General features: G+C 41.0%; 2 protein-coding genes across 2 annotated transcripts; both read right to left on the bottom strand.

The window, feature by feature from the left end:
• Window positions 1-10,908: 10,908 nt before the first annotated feature.
• Window positions 10,909-12,999, bottom strand: LOC121800775 (L-type lectin-domain containing receptor kinase VIII.1-like). The gene has a single exon (XM_042200279.1). The coding sequence runs from the start codon at window positions 12,997-12,999 to the stop codon at window positions 10,909-10,911; it is 2,091 nt and encodes a 696-aa protein (XP_042056213.1).
• Window positions 13,000-19,019: 6,020 nt separating this feature from the next.
• Window positions 19,020-20,761, bottom strand: LOC121799002 (peroxidase 21-like). Its single transcript, XM_042198302.1, has 5 exons — window positions 20,608-20,761; window positions 20,240-20,388; window positions 19,956-20,144; window positions 19,717-19,882; window positions 19,020-19,521 (listed from the first exon to the last, which is right to left on the bottom strand). The coding sequence occupies exons 1-5, from the start codon at window positions 20,669-20,671 to the stop codon at window positions 19,115-19,117; spliced, it is 975 nt and encodes a 324-aa protein (XP_042054236.1). The 5' UTR covers window positions 20,672-20,761; the 3' UTR covers window positions 19,020-19,114.
• Window positions 20,762-22,924: the final 2,163 nt, after the last annotated feature.

A 22,924-nucleotide genomic window follows, 5' to 3' on the forward strand; every position in this document is an offset into this window, starting at 1 on the left:
CCCAACACATATATATATATATATGTACTAGTACATTCCCAATTCCTCACTGATCTCGAAAACAGAAAAGCAAAACTAAATAAAAGAATTTTAAGAAAACATATACATACTCCCTCAACACACGTACACTGCCATTCCACTACATAAAACCAACACATTTTAATAAAGAGGATGGAATGAAAAGAAAATTATATACTTCCTTTTCTAAACTGTCGAATATTTCCTCTCTCTCTACTGCAACTCTCTCAAAAGATTTCAAAATACAGTATCAATTTCATGTGGGTGAACTAACATGAATATGAAAAATGCCATTGAGAAAGAAACGTGAGACTTGAGTATACCTCTAGTTTGAAGGAATAAATTTGTGGAGCAAAATCTGGAAACTCACGGCTGCCCGACTCTTTTGCTATCTCAGAATTTGAAGGAAAGGTAAAAATTTGTGGAACGGTTTGGGTGCATATATTCACATATAAATTGTAGATTTGAAACTGATATGGAGTAGTTGAGATATATATGGGCTACACGTTTGGATATAGGAATTGACAAAATTGAGAATATATCTCTCTTTCCAAGATGGTGGAGATATGGGAGAAACCGTATCGTAATGGGATTGGGAGAAATATATTTGACCAAAATTTGACTGCTTGACTAGAATTAATAATTAATATTTTGGACTTCTGAAAAAAATTCCATAAACTCTCAAAATAAAACTAAACGATATTTGGCTAAAATTCGACGATCATCCAAAATAAAACAAACTAAAAGGAGTAGGAAAAGTTGGGGCGTCACACATATTAAGTGCATAACTAGATCAAAACGATCTAGTTCATTATATGGACGTTTTAGTTCACAATATGAATTTAAAAACAAGGAGTGAACCAAAATACCTTTATACTGAAGTATTTACTTCATCAATGATTTAATTCACTGTAATGGCGTTTTGGTTCACTCCTTCGTGTAGTGAACTAAATCACTCTTATAGTGAACTAAATCCGTGTTCTCTAGTTATGCATTTCAGTAGTGGTTTCCTTAGATCACTACTCTATATTTAAAATTACATAAATATATTAATAAAAAAATTATTTGTTTATTTAACTGAATTTAAATTATTGATAAAGTGTCGTGGGATTAATGTATAACTTATAATTAAAAAAGTATAAAAAGTAGGTGGATATGAAATATTCTTTTGGCTTTGAGTTTGACATAAATGATTGGAGTAAAATTACTTTTGGTATTCACATATCCCAAAAATGAGTTTGAGTTTAGTATAAATGATTGTAGTTGAAGAGACATCGAACATAAAAAAGTACCGTTCGGTCAAATGAGGGAGACGATTGATCTCCATTGGAATCCATCGTTAATTTTGGGTGTGTTGTGACAGAATAGAGTAATTGTGTAATCGAGACAAACAGAAACGTAAAGAGACACAAATTTATGTTGTTCACCACGTTGTGTTGGCTACGTCCACAAGCAGGAAAGGAGGATAGATTGTACTCCCTCTGTCCCAGTTTTTTTTTTTTTTTTTTTTTTTTTTAAATTAACTCCTATACAAGGAGGAAGGGTGAAATTGTTTGCGTCTACCAGGGGTCGAACACGCGACCACCTGGGAAAGGGACACGGATATCCAGCGCTGGTTGCCACTAGAGCAACTTGGCTTGGATGAGTCCCAGTTTAAGAGTCATATTTTACCATTTTCGTCCGTCCCAATTTAAGAGTCTCATATAGAATTTACCATATTTGGACATAAAATATAACCTCATTGTTGATGAAATTTACACTCAAATGCGCTTACTTTCATAAAAATAAAACAAAAAAAAAATCATAAATATACAAAAAGTCAAAAGGGTCTCACTTTCCACTACCCCACTTCAATTATTACACACTCCAACAACCACTACCCTACTTCAATTATCACACACTCAACAATTTCTTAAAATTCGTGCCCTAACAAAATTGTACTCCTAAACTGGGACGGAGGGAGTATCAAATTGTGTTCGGATTACAGAGTTATGTGTCCTACTTCTATATAAATAGGCACCAGACTACGGGCTAGGCTCAATATAACTATTAGTGCCTAAAGCAGAAACATAGCATAGCGTCGATTTGATTAGCGGCAAACAATACAGATTCAAGTCACAACATGTGAAAACTCAAAACTTGGAAAACTAAAGAAAGTGGATTATAAGAAACAAAGGAAATTTAGAGCGAGGTTGGTGAAATTATGAAGAGACCATCCAGATTTTATACATTTGGTCCTTTATTCCTCGGAATTTTTGGTTTGGCCTCACATTAGTTAAAATTCAAAAATGTCCACGAAACTTGTAAATCTTTTTCACCACTCTCCAAAATCCAAATGCATTATTTATGTAATTAATATCTGTAAGATAATCCGATTATGTATTATTCTAATTTCTAACATATGTTAATTACTTAATTGTAAGTTAAGTATTTCACATTTATTGATTAAATTAATTCAGTAGAAGTGGTCAATCAGCTTACTAAAACAATTGGGATTATATTTAGATTGATGATGGAGAGGTCAATCAGCAGAAGTGGTTATGAATATATATCGTAACAGCATCCACAATAGCGGATGTCCCAGCGGACGTCCGTTATTGCTTCGATTGAGACGGACGCGGACATCTCATGTGGACGAGAGGTAATCCGCGGGTGTGCGCGGACGTCCGTCGTGACGTCTGCTATTGCGGTGACACGACGGACGTCCCAATTTCTATTTTTTTTAAAAAAAAAAACTCTATATATACGGCTTACGACTCGTTGAACTTCATTTCATTCGTACCACTTGTATTAATGAGTTTTTCTTCTCTCTCTCTATGTTTCTATCGGTAGATCCAAAATGGCTAGTGGTCGTGGTAGTGGTGTGGGCGGTAGTGGTGGGGATGCTGCTGACACAAGGCGGCGAATTAATGAACAGTTGCGGGCTTATACGTCCGCCGAGATAAATCGTTTGGTACAAGAGCACTTGCAGCAGCAACTGCAGACGGTGATACCTCGCCCCATCCATCGTCGAGCTGTAGTACCCCGGGACCACATCGCTGCACACCGCCGGTTGTTTGAGGACTACTTCGCGGAGGAGCCACGGTTTGGGGAGAACTTTTTCCGATGGCGTTTTAGGATGCACCGGCCGCTATTTATGAGTATCGTGAACGCTTTAGAGCGTTGGTATATGTATTTCTGGTTTAGGGAGGATGCGAGTGGTAGACCCGGTCTCACGCTTATACAGAAGTGCACTGCTGCAATCAGGCAGCTGGCATACAGAGGCGCGACCGACATGTTCGACGATTACCTCAAAATCGGCGAGATGACTGCCCGCGAGTTTTTGAAGTATTTTTGTCAGAGCGTTATTGAGATATACATGGATAGGTATCTTCGGAAGCCTGCCCCCGAAAACTGCCAGGCTCTGATGGATATGCACGAGAATCAGCACGGGTTTCTGGGAATGTTTGCCAGCATAGATTGTATGCATTGGGAGTGGAAGAACTGGCCCGCCGCTTGGAAAGGGTTGTACACGACCGACTTCAAAGGCAAGAATCCCGCGATGATCCTCGAAGCCGTAGTTGACTACCGGCTATGGATTTGGCATGCGTATTTTGGAGTAGCCGGGTCGAACAATGACATCAACGTCCTAAATTCGTCGCCCCTTTTCAACGAGCAGTGCATGGGTGTTGGTCCGGCCGTCCATTTCGTCGCCAACGACAACCAGCACGATATGGGCTACTATTTGGCGGATGGGATATACCCTAGTTGGCCCGTCTTTGTGAAGACGATCAGATGTCCAACAGATGAAAAGAATGTCTACTTTGTGAGCCGGCAAGAGGCGGCGCACAAGGATGTGGAGCAGACATTTGGTGTGCTACAGGCTCGATGGGCAGCAGTGAAGGGTATCCTGAGTTCATCGCTGATGTCTTGTATGGTTGTATTATCATGCACAACATGATTGTCGAAAATGAAGGTCCAACGTTGACTGATTGGGCCAATGATGATGTTGATGCTGCCGGTCCAAGCCACGGCATGGCCACCGCCAATGTACGAATGGGGATACCTCATGGGAACGCCGATCGGGTCCGTGCATTTGCCGACATGCGCCAACAAGAAGCCTATATTCGACTCCAGCATTATATAATTGAAGAGTTGTGGGCGCGGAGGAGTGTACATTGAACAATGTATTTTTTTTATTTAATTATGTATGTTTTTTAAAAATTAAATGGTTGCATTTTTCCCATATTTGTGTCGAAATTTTAATTCCGTAAAATTGCATATTTGTGACTTTGTGAATTTTGATTATTGTTCCTGTCCACTGGGATGTCTTTGGGGATACCCGCTATTGTGCAGTGGGATGTCTTTATAACGTGACAGGAGGTGTTTTTGGGATGTCCGCTGAGATGTCCGCCAGGACATCCGTCCCTATCGTGGATGCTCTAAAACATTCACCAAGTAGCCAGCAATAATGCACACAACGAAAGTCCTAAGTCAATTATCAGAACACACCTTGAATTGGAAAATAATAAATTAATACAACTGTAAAATAAGCTTGCAATAGTTTGTCAGGAGCATAATCTAATTTTCTGTGTTGCATTCACATTTCATACTGTACCTACTAACATTATTGAACATTTTGAATAATGGAGTTTCAATTAGTCAGCCCTACTTTCTACGTTCAAATATCCAGCCTACCCTGCCCATGTGATGCTACAAGAGAATATAGATGAGATTTTTCAGTGAAATTTAAAAGAAGAAATAAATCCATATATTCTATTGTGAAATGGTAAAAAGATGGCACTCTTATAAGTATACAAGTTAACAAGTCTCGCTTATAAAGTACTATGAGTGTTCCATACCCTTTGTTCATGTCGACAATTGACATACTTCTTTTTTTATTTTTCTAAAAATTGTTTTTGATGTTCTTTTCAAAAACCATGAAATATTAAAAATTGATATATGTTGAATTAACTTTCTTGTAAAAGAGATTCATGGAGTTGTGATCAAGGTCGAACTAATTTTAAAAACCAAACTAGAGACCAAATTAGGTCCATTAGATCTAGTTTTTTTTATGATATACGTTGATGTGTAAATTATTTCAGTTTTCATTACAAGCTCATTTTACTTCATTATAATATGTTTATTACTTCATTCTGGTACATGATACTTTGAAACTACATTATGTTTTTACTTACTTTAAGTAGGTTTTGAAATGATTCAACACATGTTTCATTCGAATTAATTGAACTGAGTTTTTACTTTATTCACTTTAAAAAGTAAAATTCATTCGGGTAGGTTCATTACTTTAAAAACCAAACTAGAGACCAAATTAGGTCCATTAGATCTAGTTTTTTTATGATATACGTTGATGTGTAAATTATTTCAGTTTTCATTACAAGCTCATTTTACTTCATTATAATAGGTTTATTACTTCATTCTGGTACATGATACTTTGAAACTACAGTATGTTTTTACTTACTTTAAGTAGGTTTTGAAATGATTCAACACATGTTTCATTCGAATTAATTGAACTGAGTTTTTACTTTATTCACTTTAAAAAGTAAATTCATTCGGGTAGGTTCATTACTTCATTAAAAAATGTTATTGCTTCATTGGACAAGGTTTTTACTTCATTCCAGTAAGACTTCAAATGCTTCTACACATATTTCATTCAATTAGTTTATTACATCATTCCATGTGCTTATTACACCATTTATTTAGGCTATCATTCTATTTTGTTGTTAGCAGTGTGGCGGCGGTGATGAAGTAATAATCCTATTGGAATGAAGTAAAAACCTACTGGAATGAAGTTAAATCCTCCTAATATGTTATGACTTTTTTGCCCTGGGTTGAAGTGAAAAATAGGCTCATGATGAAGGCGAAAATAATTTATACATTTGCGCATCTCATCCCTAAAAAACTAAATCTAAAAACCGTAATTTAGCATAGTTCTGCAGTTCTACAATAATGAGTGAATTTGCATAGAATGGGACCCGGGTTCATATATATAAATCTTCAAACATCATTTAATCTATTGTGAGAAGTTATTCAGGTCATTAAATACACACATCGACGAACAATATTCACAATACCTTTTATTTACTCACTATTATAACAATTGTTTCAACGCGGTACTCCCACCGTCCGCCATTAAATATCAATATTTTTTTATTCATCCACCAATAAATATCTTGTTTGACTTTTATTAGGCCATCCACAATAGGAATAGCCCAGCAATAGCTCAGTCATATCCTAGCCACAAACTCCTCCTGCCACATCATCAACACTAAAAATCCTCCTGCCACATCATAAATAGCCCAGCCATAGCCTAGCCACATCATAAATAGCACAACCACATCAATAGCTACATCACTAATAACAATTATATAAAAATAAAATAATTAACAATCACACAATATACGGGAAACATTAATAATACTATTAAAATTTTAAAAAGTACAATAATTTAAAAAAAGTACTCCCTCCGTTCCGCACTACTCGCACCTTTCCTTTTGGGCACGGAGATTAAGGAATGAGTGATAGACAAAGTCAACAATTACGGTTGTAGGTATAAATTGTTAATTAAAATTGACAGAGTGCAAATAACTTGGGACGCCCGGAAAGGAAATAAGTGCAAGTAGTGCGGGACGGAGGGAGTATAATAATTTAAAAAAATTACAATAATTAACAAAAAAGTACAATAATTCACTCCTCTGCTCCGTCGTCGTCTCCTCCGTCGTTGTCAGCACCATCGCCTCCGCCTTCGTCGCCGCCGCCTCTACTCCCGGCGGCTTCCCTCCGTGCCGCCTCCAAATCCTCCTGCATGCTCAGGAGCAATGTTTGAAGCAAACTCTTCTCCACGGGGTCCACCGCCGCCCGCCATTCGGCCATCGTCTTGACCATCTGAGCGCGCGTTTGTTGACGCGCGAAGAATTTGAGATCCGCTGTGGATTGGCCAAGGGGGGATGCCGACTGGACCTCCTGGGAACCCCGACGACCCCCCTCGCCTCCTGTTGAGCCCGCTTGTGCCTAACCGGACGAGTTCGGCGAGCGAACGAACGAGAGGTCGGGACCTCCTTGGCCGTCTCGGGGAGGTCGTGGGAACCACCGCTGCTGCCGCTGAAATCACCGGTATAGTTCAGTCGTTGCTTCTTCGGCCAGCCAGCGTCGACACCTACTCGGAACTTCTCGGAGTCGTTCAGCACAAGATAGAAGTTCCAGTAGGTGAAGTCCTTATACACCCCCTTCAGGGGGAAGGCTTTCTCCGCTATCCTCCTGCAGTCTTCCTCCGTTTGGCTACTGCTCATCATGCGTAGGGCGTTGGTGTACAAGCCCGAAAATCGGGAGACCGCAGCCCTGATTCGGTCCCACCCCTTCCGGCAATCCTCCCCGGTGCATCGCCTCTCCGGCTGCTGCTATCTTGCCCCACAAGTTGACGATCATCTGGTTGTTCGAAACGAGAGGATCGTCGCAAACACTCACCCACGCCTTGGACAGCGCGACGTTCTCCACGTCCGTCCACCTCCTCCGTACCGAGCTGTCGTCCTCACCCGGCTGTGAGGACTTGTCGACCCTCTTCCCCTTGCTTTTCTTCTTTGGGGCGCCACGACCCCGCCCTGCGCCCCCGTTTGAACGGGAGCATCCGGAACACCGAGAAGATCTAACCCCAAGCCATCGAAAGAGAAAGTGTCAAATTGGGGCAACGGCTGCGCCTCCGTTGGGGTCGATGTGTGCGATGAACTAGTCGAAAAATCAAAACTGGGGAGATAGACGTCCCCCGGCGTCCCCTGTGTCGCCGGGGATCCCCCCGTGGTCCACTGCGTCGCGGGTACCCCCCGGCGTCCCCTGTGTCGCCTGGGATCCCCCCGTCGTCCACTGCGTCGCCGGTACCCCCCCCCCCCCCCGGCGTCCCCTGTGTCGCCTGGGATCCCCCCGTCGTCCACTGCGTCGCCGGTACCCCCCCGGGCATCATCTGCATCCCGGGTGCCCACCCCGGCATCGCCAGATCCCCCACGGGGGACTCCCCCCGGCTGGCATCCCGGGCATCATCTGTTGTCACGGGTACATGTTGTAGTATGGTGGCATCTGACTCCATCCACTTCCCACGGGGACCGGGGGAGTTTGAGCTTGAGACCCGCTACTCCCTGAAGTAGGCTCGTTGTTGAGATCCATTTACCGTTGTTGATCTTGTACAGAAATTTAGATAGAGAGAGTACTCGATAAAACAAGTGGTGCGAATGAAAATGACGTGCAAGGCGCGTATATATTGTGTTTCAAAAAAAAATCACGCTAGGCGGTGCGCTAGGCGATCCGGACGCTGCAATAGCGCTGAGCGGATCGTCCAGCGCACCGCCTAGCGCCACGGAACCGCCGAGCTCTAGGCGGTTTTTAATTCCGGAAATGGCTGGGCGGTTGCAATAGATCGCCTAGCGCCGGCGCTCGGCTAAGCGGTGCGCTAGGCGCTATTGTGGATGGCCTTATAAAGTAGACCCCTTAGAGCATCCACAATGGCGGATGTCCCGGCGGACGTCAGACCGGCGTGCCGGACGTCCGCGCGGGACGTCCGCCATTAGGCAACATGCATACGGATACGGACGTCCGCTGCGGACACCGGAGTACCGCGGCTTTCCGGGACGTCCGCCATTGAGTTGACACGACGGACGTCCCGATTTTTATTGTTTTTTGTGGATGTCCGTCGGGATGTCCTTGGGGATGTCCGCCATTATGTAGTGGGATGTCCTTATGACGTGGCAGTGCAGTGGGATGTCCTTATGACGTGGCAGAAGATGTTTTTGGGAATTCCGTCGGGATGTCCGCCGAGACATCCGTCCCATTGTGGATACCCTTATTACAATAACTCATTTCACTCTCATTTTATTTTAAAATTAAATATAAATTGTAGGATTGAACTTCCTCTAACTTTTTCTATGCATTTCTTTTACAAACTAAACAATTGCTTAAAATCTGAGTAGGTCAAATATGAGATATTTATTCATGGATAGAATGAGTATAGAATATTTCATGGATAAAAAAAGAGACTTCCCTAACCTAAAAAAGTACAAAAAAGATTAGAGCATCCCCAACGGTGCTTGATGGGACGGACGACGTCCGTGCCGACGGCGGGACATAACCTCGTCCGCCGCTGCACTCTTGCCGTCGGCACGGCGCTGCTCGATACATTGAGCACGTCCGTGCCGCTAAGAATGGCGACGTGGCAACTCCCAATTGGCTAACGGCTTAGCCATTGGCATTTTTCATTTTTTTAAAAAAAATAGTTTAAAAAAAATATTTTCCCACTTCCCAATAAAATATATCCGTTTTCCCCCCAAATTCACATTTTTCATCTATAAATACCCTAATTTCCACACAAAATATTTTACAACACACTATACAATTCTCATCTAAATTCTCTCATCAATTCTCAATCTTTCACTTCACTCTTGCAAAAAAAAAATATCCGGCTCCGGCGATCACCACTCCGGCTCCTGTGGTTGGAACCACGATTGGTTCCCTAGCCCGGAAACGAAATTCTCGCCCCCTCCTCTAACCCAAGGTTCTCAAATTCCGGGTGGCTACCGTGCTTACCCGGTGGACGAGCAAGATGCCCCCGATGGGTGATACGGGTGGGCACCCGAACAAGGATCGGGAGGGAGCAGCGGCGATTCCCAAACTCCTCCCATTCCTCCTCCTCGTAGCACTCGTGTTCAGGGTCGTGGCGGCGATCCTCACGTCCGCACCCCGTACACTCCGAGGGAGATGGATATGATGTTCAAAGCCTATATGGAAGTCTCCGAAGATCCGGAGGTTGGCACGAATCAAACCGGGGATAGGTTTTGGTTCCGTGTCTCTCGCCGGTTCAATGCCTCTCGACCAGAGGGAACCATCGAGCACAATGAGAGTATGGTGCGCAATGCCATCTTCAGAGCCAACGAAGAAATCCAAAAGTTCCAGGAGATTTACCTCCTGGAACAGGATTCGGCGGGGAGTGGCAAGAGCGAGCTCGACATCATCAGTGCCTCCATGGCGACCTACCAATCTTGTTATTACAAAGTATTCAAGTACCTCAGCGCTTGGCAGGAGGTGTGTACGCATCCGAAGTATAAGGGAGGCTTATCATCTTCCTCCAGCTCCTCCAACAAACGGTCTAGGTCATTTTGTGACGCCGGCTCGGATGATGTGGCTACTCAGCTTGCCGCAGCTAACTTGGGTAGCCCCGACGCCGACCCGAGTAGTTCCCAACGCCGGCCGCAAGGAAGGAAACAAGCGGCGGCCAACCGTCATCGCGCCGCTGCCGCTCCCTTTGTGCCACCTCAACAGCCCACCAACTCGTTGTGGACCCTTTTGGCTCAACTCAATATGGCCAATACGTCGCACATATCTCCCGAGCAACTTGATGCACATTATGCAATGATACGAGGTCTCCGAAAAACATTTAGGATAGAATAGTCTTCCACGAAGGTATTTTAAGTATGTAATTTTTAATATGTGGGATTTTAGTTATGTAATTTTTATTTTTTAGGATTTTAAATATGTATTTTTATTTTTTAGTATTTTAATTATTTAATTTTTATTTTTTAGGATTTTAATTATTTAATTTTTATTGTAGAAATATTTTTTAGTAATTGAAGTATTTAAATTAAATAATGGAATGGTAGGATCCTTGAGCATGTAAAAAAACATGGATCAGGGTATTGTGCTCTTGGAGAAGAGCATGGAGTAAAAAATTAATAAATGTGGGGTCGGCCACGCAACCTCTGGGGATGCCAAAACTAAAACGGACGAGGTAACAACAATTAAAGCTTGGTACCTAAAAGTATTAAGCTTACATACACTGTAATAAATGAATGAATGAATAAATAATAAAAATTAAAAGCTAATAAAACAAGAGAAAACATGACTACACTACACTTAAACCATGTCAAGAGCACCGTCGCCGGAGAAGCTGATTTCAGAGGAGGACGTCGACAGCGCGATCATATCGGAAACGCTATCTTGCAGCGTCAAGAGGAGGTCCGAAGTGCTGAAGCTCAACGTAGGCCAAGCCGCAGGCACCACCGGAATCTCCGTCTCCCCCACCAGCATCTGCACCACCGCCCTCATCACCGGCCTCGCCATCGGGTCCGGATGCGAGCACGCCAGCCCGATTAGCATCACCTTCCTCATCTCCGACTCATCGAACTCATTCCCCAGCCTCCTATCCGCCGCCATCATCAAATTCCCATCCCTATGCAATCCCCACACCCATTCCACCAGATTCCTACTCGCCACATCCTTCTCGATCGGCCGCCTCCCGCACGCCACCTCCAGCGCCACCGCCCCGTAGCTAAACACGTCCGTCTTGTCCGTGGCGCGCCCCGTGAGGAGATACTCCGGAGCCAGGTAGCCCATCGTCCCGGCCGCCACCGTGGCGTCCGGGGACTTGTCGTGCTCGATCTGCCTCGCCAATCCGAAATCGCCTAATCTCGCGTTGAAACCCTCGTCTAGCATAATGTTGCTGCTCTTGATGTCTCTGTGGATCACCTGGCTCTCGCATTCCTGATGAAGGTAGGAAAGGGCGGAGGCCACGCCGAGGAGGATTTTGCGGCGCTGGGGCCACGGCAGGGGCGTCCTCGACTCGAACAGCGCCTTGTCGAGGCTCCCGTTCGACATGAGGTCGTAAACGAGTAGGCTCTCGCCCTTGTCGTGGCACCATCCTTGAAGTTTCACCAGATGCCTATGCCTCAGGCTTCCGATTATCGAAAGCTCGGATAGAAACTCTGTTTTCCCCTGCCCCGCGTGGGTGCACCGCTTCACTGCCACCACATCTCCGGTGCTCGGGAGGACTCCCTTGTAGACCGTCCCGAACGCGCCGTGCCCGATCACTCGATTCGAGTCGAATCCCTTCGTGGCGACGCTCAGCTCCTTGTACCCGAATTCCTTGGGCGTCTTGATCACATCGGAGGCCATAATGTCGGGCTTTTTCCGCCTTTTGAATTTGTTGTTGTGAAGCCAAATCAGCGCCAGAGCGCAGAATCCTAGCGCGAAAGCGCCGGCGGTCACTACCCCCACCACCGCCCCGGGCCCACTTCTGCACAGCTGGTTGTGGCATTTTCCTCCCGTCGTCGCTGCAGCCTCCGCCTCCGGCGGAGGAGCTGCAGGGGAAGGTGGTGGGGGATTGACCGTCTCCGCCGCCGGATTCATTAAGCTCGAAGTCGGCGGCGGCGGCGGGGAGCTGGTTTCTTCAAACGACGAGGTGAAGCTCCACCACTCAATGCTGTGGACCTCGGTGCTCCCCTGGGTCGACCCGGAGAAGCCGACAAACATGAAATCGTCGGAGATATACTCACCGAGGTCGATGGCGGCAGACAAAACGGGCTCCTTGGGCTTCAAATTGGAATACGACACGTAGACCTTGAGGCTCCGAGTTGGTCCGGAGTAATCGACCCACGAGTTGACCAGGTCGCCGCTTTTCAAATCCACCCCGAAAATCCCCAAATCCCTAACTCGGGTGGAAACCATGGAGTTCAGATCCAAACCGACATGATTCCCGTTAATGTCTTTGAACTCGACGTCCATCATCGTGTCGAACTCAACCGCGACGACGCCCTTCGGGGCGCCCTCCGCCTCCATCAGCCCCAGAAAGCCACCGGCGTCGCCGACGAACTCGTCGCTCGGGGAGAGGACGAAGGCGAGGCCGCCGCCGATGGAGGAGGGGTTGAGGTTGGTGACGGAGAAGGAGAAGAATGTGGAGAAGCTCGCCGTGGACGGAATCCCGGGGCGGCGGAAACTGACCGGCTTCGAGTAAAGGACCCTGCCGGCGCCGGAGTAGGGGACGGTGACGTCGCGAGTGAGCCTCACGCTCCCGTTGCTAAAGTGGGCGTCGCCGAGGAGCTTCATGCTGGAGAGCGTCAGTGTTCCGAAGTCGAAGTCAGTGGCCGCATTGGGGGAGAAAAGGGAGAGTGAAGCGAAAAGGGCTGTGATTGCAAAACAATAAGAAATCCCGCCGGGAAATGTCGTCATTGTCTAATTTGGAGAATGTTCCATGAGAGAATGAGGGAGGGAATGTTTGTTTCTCCGATTTGTAGCGATGGAAGAAAGGTGAGGCAGAGAGAGAGTGATGAAGAGGGTGTGGAGGAAGATAGAAGAGAAAAGGGAATCCAAGGAGGAATGCAACGGGACATGTGGATGCCACGTAGCTGTTTCAACGGTAATATTTTCTGAGGTCGGTCGGTTGTCATAAAAAAACACCGTATAGAGTATCCATCAATGCGAGGGAGTATTCACAATAGGAAGAACACTTCCATGGACAAACCACTTTTTTTTTATCCTTAGCCACTTCTGATTTGTCTACAGCCACAAAAAAAGTTTCTACAGTCATAATGGACACTTTTTTTTTTACAACATTTCACTTTATTTTATTCTTTGTATATTTTAATTCAATGAAGATTAAAATTATCGGACTATACATAATTAGACAAAAAAGACTAATTAAATAAATTAAAATTGAAAACTAAATTTTTGTCGTATTAAAGTAATAGGAAAATTCTACAATGAAAATTTCATCTATGGAAAATCACACATGTTCTTCACGCTGCGCCCCCTCCCCTACGTGCCCAGACCTCTTCAATCAAATCGGCCTGGAGTTGGGTATGTACTGTGCACCTGCGCATATCAATGAAACGTTGGAGTAGATATTCATTACTAAGTGGTACACCCATCTGTATCGGTGCGGAGGTAATACCGTGACTTGTACTTGCACCATCTTCCGATGTCTAGCGCTCTGCAGCAAATCCTCCATCTTCTATTATCATATTGTACAATATGATACATGCTAACATAATATTCGCGACATCATCTTCGTGCCAAACTCGTACCAGGCACCGTATAATGGCACATCGCGCTTGGAGCACACCAAAAGCTTGCTCAACATCCTTCCTAACAGCCTTTTGTTTTCGCGCAAAATATTGTTTCTTCGCTCCAACCGGTTGGCGAACTGTCTTGACGAATACAAGCCAACGAGGGTATATCCCATCTGCCAAATAGTATCCCCTGTGGTACTGCGTGCCATTGGCTACGAATCTGATTTCTGGACCCTCCCCTCGGCACTCATCATTGAAGAGAGTCGATGTCTGCAGAACGTTGATGTCGTTGTTCCAACTTGCAACACCGAAATACGCATGCCAGATCCGCAAACGGTAGTCAGCAACAACTTCCAGAATCATCGAGGGATGTTTGCTTTTGAAACCAGTAGTGAACTAGCATTTCCACGCAACCGAGCAGTTTTTCCACTCTCAATGCATACAATCGATGCTGCCTATCATCCCTGGGAAACCGTGCACCGAACCGTGCATATCTAGCAGTCTCTGGCACTCATCAGAGGTTGGCTTTCGTAGGAACTCCGGACCAAAGATTTCCCGGATGCCCTTACAAAACTGCCGGAGCACCTCTAGGCTAGTCGTCTCACCCATCTGTAGGTATTCGTCGAACATATCAGCCGGTCCGGCATAGGCAAGCTGCCTAATTGCAGCGGTGCATTTCTGAAAAGTAGACAACCCGATCCGGCCAGTGCAATCACTCCGGAGGGTGAAGCACCTGTACCGCGCCTCCAATGTCGTCGCTATATGGGTGAAAAGCTGTTGTGACATTCTGAAACGCCGACAGTAAATCTCTGGTGGGTAACGGAGGTTATCGCCAAAGTAGTCTGCCATCAGCCGCTGGTGCGCTCCGGTATGGTCTCGTGGGATTGTCCGACGATGATGAATCGCACGAGGGAGCGCCGCCGCCGCAATTCCGCCGCCTTCGCCGCATCCTCCTCGTCGGCTTCCCTCGTCACCTCTTGAATCAGAGAATCTCACGCGTCATTCCACAAATCATCCATTTTTTAATAGCAATGGAATCCACAAAATTTAGAGAGATAAAGTAGGAATAAAGAGTTGGAATGGTGTAAAAATAATGAGGGGAATGAGGTGTATTTATAGGCAATTAAAATAAATTAAAAAAATGTAAAAAAAGAATTGTCCACTGTTGCGGCGCAATCGCCGCACAGTAGACCGCCGCGCCGCTCCCCATCCCGCCGCGTCCTCGCCGAATACTCGGCGATGGCCTTTCCGTGGCCTCTCACCCGGCTAAGCCGGGGCGGATGTTTCCTGCACAATATGCAGGCGCGGTTGCGACGACTCCAGGGCGGCCGACGTGCCGCCCTTGTGGATACCCTAAAGCTAATTATTTTTTGGGCAGGATGGAAATTGGAATGTGGTTTTGCAGTTGCCGACGTTTGCAATTTTATTTTCTCATGAAATTGCTTTCCTAATGTGACTAATATTTATTTATTTCCTCCATTTCAACTAAGATAACATATTTTTTAGTTGTAATAAAATTAAATTTTCTATTTTTATTAATATAAGCAATCACTTTTTTACTTAAAATGAAAATATCATCTCTATCTTATTTAGGGCTGTGAAAAAATATCGAAAAAGTGATATACTGGTCGTATCGTATTGAAAAATATCAAAAAATTATCGAATTTTCGGTATATCATAATTTTCGATACGATACAATATCATATCGTAAGTTTTCGATACAATAATGATATGAATTTCCTTATATCGCGATATATCGTATTATATCGAATATACGATATATATCGATATTTTCGATATATCGAATTATATCGAAAATCAATACATATTGAATTATCGATATATACCGTATATATCAAAACATATTGAAATTCAATACATATTGAAGTTTAAAATCACATATATATATATATATATATATATATATATATATATATATATATATAGGATTGTGATCAAGATAGAACCATTCTTAAACGTAGAACCATTCTTAAACGTAGAACAAATGCCAAACGGAGGTCGTTAGATCTTTTAATCCAATGGTGTTGATTTGCACAGCAACTTCCCATTACAACCAAAACTATTATTAATGGGTGAATGCAGAGAAGTGAAAAAATAAAGCATGTATGGACTCTTCTTCGTTTCATTCATTCTTCCATCAACATGTGAGTTTTTTCACATGTTGAGTCCGGAATGTCGTGAAAACATAGTCTAATATGTATGATTTTTAATCTTGACCGTCATTTTTTCCTCATCCAATGAATAAAATATGTAGAGTTCTAGGTTCTACACTTAAGAATGGTTCTATCTTTAACGCAGAATGGTTCTATCTTTAACACAACCATATATATATATATGGATGTATATATAACACATACTTGTTTTGATCATCTCCTTATATATATATATTCATTTAATTCATTAATATATTTAGAAAATATATATATGCATTTTATTGTGTTGAAGTTTTATTAATTTTTGTGTTATTTTTCAGTTTTGAAATTATATTTTTCGATATACAGGTAATTGAAACGGTATGATATTTCGATAGAACGATATATCGAATTTCGGTACGTTATATCGAAATATGGATACGGTAATGATGTTGATATTATCCATATCGAAAGTTCAATATATCGAATTTCGATATATCGAATTTTTCGATACGATAACGATATGAAATTCTTTTATATCGATATTTTCGATACGATACACGATACAACGTTTTTGATACGATATATCGTATCGACCCAGCCCTAATCTGATTCTCAATTCCATTTTATTCTCCATTTATTTAATTTACAAAAAATAGAAATACATAAAATTGTATTAAAATAAATATTATGCTTTTAAAGGAGACGGACAAAAATAATGTAAACATTCTTATATAGGATTAAATTTGGGCAAAACTGAATTTTGTGAAAAATTTACATACTCTATTAAATATCTCATATTTTACTATTGCATATTTTAAGAAATTATTTAATTTTATAAAACTGTATGAATAGAAAAAGTAAGTGGAGAGTGAGCCATACTTTTATATGAGTATTAGTTTTATGATAACTGTGAGTAAAAATGAGATCTATTTATTAAAAATAGTAAAAATGAAATTAAATATTTTTTGGGGTCGCCAAATAAAAGAATATATGAAACATTTATTAGGGTGGGTGAGTACAAGTTAAAAATTGGAGTATCAAATATATTTGTTCTGTATTTTACACTACTATCACTATGCATAAATGGTATTGCAAGCACGCCCTGGTTATCTAAAGTCTAAAGAATATTGTGGAATTCGAAGTTTGATATTAGTAGAAAAATTTATATCAAAGATCGACAAATATCGATAAATCTAATTGATATCATACTGAAAGTATTGTAACTCAAAATAGAGTTGCGGGGTGCAATTTAATTTCTCAAAGTTAAAAATCTAAAGTACTGGAGTATCAAATTAGATATGCATTAACTGAAGAAATTTCATTTTGACTTGAAAGCTTTAAGGAATCACTTTATGGTTTGCAATTTAAAAAATTTCATGTTGTTAATCATAGAAAATCATAAGTAATATAATGGGATTCATTAATTATATATTTTGAAGTATCAGTACAGAATAATGTGATAAACTAGTAAAAAGAGATTGAGTGGCTAAAGTATAGTTGCTAAAGATTGAGCTATTTTTCTTTTATTGAAAACGTAACTTGTTATTTATTTAGAATATCTTTTTATTTATATGGAATCAAATTCCACATACCAGTATTTGAAAAATAAATTGTATCCGTCTATTATTCTAGTCAATAATAAAATAAATGATGATAAAAAGAAGAAGAAGAGAGAAGTCGTTTGAACCAGTGTGCAGTTGATGCATGTGACTGAACACTCGATAATAACTGTCCGTTTATGCTTCTAACTTATAAGTCAAACCAAGCCTTATATACACTAATCCATCCGTTTCCTAAAAGTACTCCATAAATTATTTTCACTATTTTTTCTACTATTTTCTCTTATTTTATCTATTTTTTTAATTTTATCAATTTTACATTTAAATCTGTGACGTTTCTGAAATTTCTATTTTTTTAAACAAAGGAAGTATATACTTTATTTTATATTTCTATATACAATGCTATTAATATTATCCATCAGTGGAGCAGGCTACGGTTGATTAATTAATAATGACCACGATACTACCTATCCCAGTCTAATTATTTATTCAAATTATGTCATAGATGATTGATCTATGATTATGCCGTTCAAAATATACAATTTACATGTTTGATTGTGGGTATATCTACCAAATAATTAGAAGAGGAGAGCAAAGAGAAATTTTTTAGAAACGGTGCCATGTTTTAATATCGGGGGCTCATGATTAATAATTATGAAGTATGAGTATTTTTTTGTCATTCTGTAAGAGAGATTAATCGTGAAGTATGAGTATTTTTTTTGTCATTATGTATTTGATGGGTAATGGGAGAAAGAATTAAAAAGAGCTGGCGATATCATCATGAAAGCAGCAGTATCACCGTTATACCTGATATTAATACTCCCTCCATTCATGAATAGAGGCTCAGGTTAACTTCACAAAAATCTTAAGAAATATAACAAAAAAAATGAATGAAAAGATAATAAAATAAGAAGTCTTTACTAAAATTAATAAAAAAATAAATGAGACATTTATTAATGGACGAATAAAAATAATAAAATAGAATCATTATTAGTGGACGGAGGGAATAATACTATTCCTTAACGAGTATAGATCATAATACAAAATAAATTGTACTCCTTAATGGAGTATAATATTTTTCAATTTTCTTCTCAAATAGTAGTACATAACTATTCTTCTTTTTATGCTAATTTATTAATATAAATAATAAAGAAATGAATAAAAAATAATACAAACTCAACTAAGTTGAGATGGAGAAAGTATTAATTTTATAATGAAGTTTGATAACTAATAAAATTTGATGTTCATTTAATAAAAATAAAAAAAATAAATGAGACTTAAGATCGTATACATACTAAAAAAATACGATATTTTTTCACGGTATTAAAAAATTATGTACTACTATTAATTTGTCAAAAGTTAAAATCAAAACGTACATTATTGAAAAAGTTTGTGAAAGACTAGAACAATTAATGAGTTATTGGTATATTTTCTTAATTACCCACTCCCCTTATCAATCATAATAATTTCCATAAAACTAGTAAATTATTTAGAAAGGAGAAATAGATTATTACAGATGTTGATAAGCAGAAGAGAAGGCCATTGATTCAGGTAATACACATCAATTTGTGTTGACAAATCGACAATCCTTTCTAATCTCTCCTTCATCCCCACTCACAGGATTGTTCTCTGACAAGATGAGGAGTGCCTTGGCGAACTGATCATGGAAGTATCCATTATCCGCTGCCATCTTCTGAACGAACGGGTAAGTATTCGGATCCGAAACCAACTGCTGATCCACCACCAACAGCCCCTTGTGCTTTATTATGTTGTTGTAGTACATGTTGTCCAGCACCATCGGCGTCTCCCGGTCGTTTCTCGAGTACAGCACCGCTTTCGGATCTGGGTTTGGGGACGGGCATCTCTTTTTTAAATACTCCGCGTAGTCCGGGTCCAGGGTCGGGTCAACCGTGGGGTACAGCCTCTGCACCAGGTTGATGCAGTGGACTCTCCCCACTGAGTGCGCCCCTATTTAATTAACAGGGTCATGTCAGGTCGCTGTCTGTCTTAAATTGCTAACTGCTAACTATATTATATATATATATATATATATATAATATAGTTAGCATATATATATATAATATAGTTAGCAAATAGCAATTAACAATTGATCACGTCCCTTAATTAACGTGTATAGTTATGAAATTGAAATAGTGATTGTACCTAATAGAGCGACTGTTCCTTGGGTATCGATGCCGATGGCTTGGAAGGTGGAAAGGACTGCTGAAACGGTGTCGTTGTGGTTGGGGATGGAGCTCTCAACTTGTGCGGCGTAGCTTACCTTGCTGTCTTTTCTGCCGGTCTTCATCTCTATATATGGCCCTCCCAACTCCAACCACCAAATTCATATTCATTAATTAATACAAACTTAAAAGATGAAGATGATTATTACTATTACATACCATGACTGCTCCGTCTCTTGCTGAGAGAGCGACGATATCAGCGCAAGAGACGGTGGAGGGGCACTCCTTCTCGAGAGCATGTTTGATTGTTTGGATATACTTGAAATTCCTCATCCCGAAGCTCCTCGACGTGGCCTTCTCCGATTCCACGCCATTCGCACTCTCCAATAGCAGGGATGCATCGCATGACTGTGTTTTGTTGTGTACAATTATATGATCAGTCACAGTTTACATTAATGGAAATTATATAGTGTGTGTGCGCGCGCGCGAAGAGTGCAAGAGACCTTAACAACACAGTCGTGGAAGAGATTTCTAATCCAGGAAATGGCGGTGTTTCCGTGCTTGTGATAAAGGGCGGTCACTTGTTCCTTTATGATCTCTTCTGCTTTCGGACAACTCTCCGAGTAGTAATTGTTTTGTATCTCACTTTCCCCTTCAAATAAGTATTCACACACACATATTATTTACCTATTGCTATATACTAGTACTAACTACTAACTACTAACTAATACTACACAAATTGAAAGGTATACTCTTATGCAAACTCTTTGATGACATGCCATGACATTATTACTAAGCATACACATTTCATGTATGGCCTGATGTGCAAGTGGTAATAAAAAGTGTGTGATAAATGAGTAAACCAAGTTACCATAAGGGAATTGGAGGAGCAACGGTATTAACAGAATGATGGAAGCTGATGCAAAACTAGCCATCTTTAGTTTGTTTGGGATAAACACAGAATTGAAGGGATTAATTACACTCTTCTTATAATTAGGGCGTATTGTATATATAGGGGCAGGCTGCACCTGCACACACACATACACACACAAAGCAAGCAATTAGGTGGGATTTAAGAGGCTGATCCACTTAGCCGCAATAAATTGACCTTTCGGCCACTTCACACCACGCTTACAAATTGGCTGCATGCTCCACCAATTCTATCCACTATAACTCCTTTTTTATTCATAGAAATCTTGATTTTATAATTTCATTCTACTTATAATAGAGTACAAAAGATCCACTGGAAATCCATATTTACTGACAAATTTCATCATTTTTTATTACATTAAGGGCTCGTTTTGATTACCATGTGAGGAAATAACAACATAGTTATCTTAAGATAGTATTTTCGGTAGGGCTGGCAAATCGTGCGGATTGGGTCGTTATCGGGTCAACCTGATAATGACCCAACCCAATAAGGCCTAACCTGAACCCGACCTGTTAAGGAAACTGTAAATCCGAACACGAACCCGACCTGCTACCTTCAAATCCGAACACGACCCGCACCCGACACGAACCCGTTATCGATACGATATAATATGGGTTGACACGACACGATAACAACCCGAACCTGATATTACACGATTAAAACCTAATATTACACGATTAAACCTTAATTTTTAACCTAATTTACACAATTAAAATTCGTTTTATACTATTTAAACCTAATTTATAAGAAATTAAAAAATTAAAGTAATATATATATATTTTTAAATAATAATAAAAATAATAATATTATTTCTTAATGGGTTACCCGTATCCGACCCGCATCCGACCAGAACCCAACCCGAAATTATCGGGGTTCTTAATGGGTCAACCCGATAAGAACACGGATCCAATAAGACTTGACCCCAACCCAATAATTTCGTGCGGATTCGTGTCGGATTATCGTGTCATGTCGAAAATTGTCAGCCCTAATTTTCGGGCCGAAAGTGAGATAGTGTTAGATAGTATTTTTATGATGTTGTTTGATTAACAAGATAGTTTTTGTAGATAAAAATTATAAGGACAAAAATACCCTTATGTATTTAATTTGTTTTATGGATCTTAAAACTCCATATTAATTTTAATTAAATTAACTATATTATTGGTTTATTAAATAAATTTGATAACTTATGATTGATTACTAAATATTACTACAGCTATTATCATTAGAGCAAAATTGTGATAATTATTCTTCATTAAGGCACGCAAGTTTAATTATACTCAATCTCCTTCACCGTCTCCTCTATTACAAAATCAGAATCCAATCATCATCTTCATCGTCTTCGAGATTGTGAGTGAGGAAGGGGTTGCGGAGGAGGAAATTGTAGAAGAGAGAGACGGGGACGACGGGGAATTCAAAAGGGGTGTAAGGGGTGCAAATTTTTTTTAAAGTTGTTAGAATGTTTTGGTAGTTGAGAAGAAGCGTCGTTGAGGAGAGGTAGGGGGAGAACGCGGATGTGGAAGGTGGGAGGAGGAGGAAGAGACGTGTTGCAGAAGAGAGAGAAAGTGAGGGTGAAAGTGGGGGAAGAGAGAAGAGTAGATAGAGAGAAAGGGGCAATATTGACTATCTGGAAGAAACAGTAGACTATCACATCATTTTAGTTTTAGTGGTATAGTGTAATCTCCATTTTATGGATAGTCCACCGGGCCGAGACTGGCTTTTCACTTTTTTTGGGCTTTGAGATAGTGGTAACATGACAATCAAACATAAGAAAAGCATAGATAAGTAGGACTAACATCAGTGGCGGAGGGAATTCAGGACAAGGGGGGACGGTGGTACTCCCAAATTTTTGTTTACTACTAGTATTATATATATAATTTATTAGTAATGTATTTTACAAAAATTTCCAAAAGATAGCTATGAATATTGAAGGAAGATTCATCTAAATATAAGGAAATAAATCAAAATATAAGGTTTGAGATAAAATTTAAATTAAAAAATTAAACCTTAATTAAAATATATAAAAAAACCTCCTTCAGTCAATTGCCAAACCAAGTCTCTAGTCCGCAATCCTCCACCTTCCCTTCCCATCCGGTGATCAGCAGCCTGCGGGAGCAGAGTCGTGCTCGGCGCTCCGTCAACTGCAGAACATTCAATCCAGCCATCCAGCCTCAGTCAAAGCCTCCAAGTTTGTTTCTTGATTTCTATGAGTATTAAAAGCTTTATTGCAATGCTGCTAATCTGCTATGTTGTTAAAACT

Source organism: Salvia splendens, chromosome 4 (genome assembly GCF_004379255.2).
Source record: "Salvia splendens isolate huo1 chromosome 4, SspV2, whole genome shotgun sequence".
In the NCBI taxonomy this organism is placed as follows: domain Eukaryota; kingdom Viridiplantae; phylum Streptophyta; class Magnoliopsida; order Lamiales; family Lamiaceae; genus Salvia; species Salvia splendens.

Excerpts from the sequence above, each read along its gene's own strand:
- LOC121800775 (XM_042200279.1), bottom strand. The coding sequence starts at position 12,999 with ATGACGACATTTCCCGGCGGGATTTCTTATTGTTTTGCAATCACAGCC.
- LOC121799002 (XM_042198302.1), bottom strand. The coding sequence starts at position 20,671 with ATGGCTAGTTTTGCATCAGCTTCCATCATTCTGTTAATACCGTTGCTC. Across the intron at positions 20,389-20,607 it reads GCTCCTCCAATTCCCTTATG|GGGAAAGTGAGATACAAAAC; the intron begins GTAACTTGGTTT and ends ACTTATTTGAAG. Across the intron at positions 19,522-19,716 it reads AGGAACAGTCGCTCTATTAG|GGGCGCACTCAGTGGGGAGA; the intron begins GTACAATCACTA and ends TTAATTAAATAG.